A 1,329-nucleotide genomic window follows, 5' to 3' on the forward strand; every position below is an offset into this window, starting at 1 on the left:
GCACGCAGAGACAAGAGAGCGAAGGCAGAGGGCTAGAAGGACCACAGAAAATAAACGTGAGCGACTATATACTATGAGCTCGAAGCTGATATTGATTATGAGTTGCTAAGGAACCTGATAATAATGGCCCACTACCAACTCCACCAGCAACACAGGGAGGTCAAGCATCTCGCACACGTAGGTGTGACTTTCATTGTTGGACGAGACCAAGCTAAAACAAATTTCCAGGCAATGGCCAGTCAATGGAGCCACTGTCTCGCCGCTGCCGCCGCCGCCGCACAGATGACGACCTGTTCCTTGCCGCCCGAAGTCCATATGTCGATACAGAACGGCGCCATTCGCTTGGCCCAATGAACGTTGCGTGTGCGCATTGTGGTGCCCTACACTGGATTGGGGAGAAACTTGCCCGGTCCTCTGACCACTCACCAAAGTTTGGCATGTGCTGCCATGAGGGTCAAATCTCACTCCCGCAGCGCCAGGACCCTCCAAGGCACATCCAAGAGCTTTTTCTTTCTCAAGAGCCACACGCGAGAGAGTTTCGAGAGAATATCTGGAAATACAACCGTGCTTTTTCATTCACGTCGTTGGGTGTAAATGAAGTCCACTCAGTAAACAATGGACGAGGTCCACCCGTGTTCTGTATAACAGGAGAGCTCTGTCATTGGTCAGGGTCGCTGGTTCCACATAACGGACAACTACCTAAATACGCCCAGCTATACATTTACGAGCCACGTGAAGCTCTGGCGGCACGCATGCAGCAGAACCAAGACCTGGATGAACAAATCATGGAGACGCTCCAGACCTTCCTCCTCCAACACCATCAGTATGCTCCAGTCTATCGCCATGCTTGGGAAATCCTCCGCTTGCACCCAAACATCGAGAACCACACTGTCACCCTTCATCTCATTCCTGGCTCGGACAGGCGCAGATATAACCTCCCAACCTGTGATGAACCCGCAGTCATAATTCCCACCACCCCATTCAATTCCCGCCGAGACATTGTTCTCAGGTCAAGAGACGGTCCTCTCCACCGCATCTACGACATCCACCCAGCCTACTGTCCTCTCCAGTACCCGCTGTTGCATCTTTTCGGGGAAGATGGATGGCATGAAGGATTGACAGTAGTGAATTCAAACAAGCGACTTTCGCAATGCAAGGCCATCTCTTATTACTTAGAGGTCCGACCAAATCAGTTTTCTACTTTGTTGCGTGGAGGACGTCTTTTCTGCCGATACATTGTGGACATGTATGCCTCAGTAGACCAGAATCGACTTCTCTATCTACAAAATCATCAGAGGGACTGTGGTACACGCTGAATTCAGAGTGCCA

The 1,329-nt window shown here is 50.9% G+C and overlaps 1 protein-coding gene across 1 annotated transcript; it reads left to right on the plus strand.

The window, feature by feature from the left end:
- Positions 1 to 242: 242 nt before the first annotated feature.
- Positions 243 to 1,316, plus strand: AGABI2DRAFT_116714 (hypothetical protein; the record flags this gene model as incomplete). Its single annotated transcript, XM_006459706.1, has 1 exon — positions 243 to 1,316. The coding sequence occupies one exon, from the start codon at positions 243 to 245 to the stop codon at positions 1,314 to 1,316; it is 1,074 nt and encodes a 357-aa protein (XP_006459769.1).
- Between the last annotated feature and the right edge of the window lie 13 nt (positions 1,317 to 1,329).

This window comes from Agaricus bisporus (assembly GCF_000300575.1).
Source record: "Agaricus bisporus var. bisporus H97 unplaced genomic scaffold AGABI2scaffold_4, whole genome shotgun sequence".
Lineage (NCBI taxonomy): Eukaryota > Fungi > Basidiomycota > Agaricomycetes > Agaricales > Agaricaceae > Agaricus > Agaricus bisporus.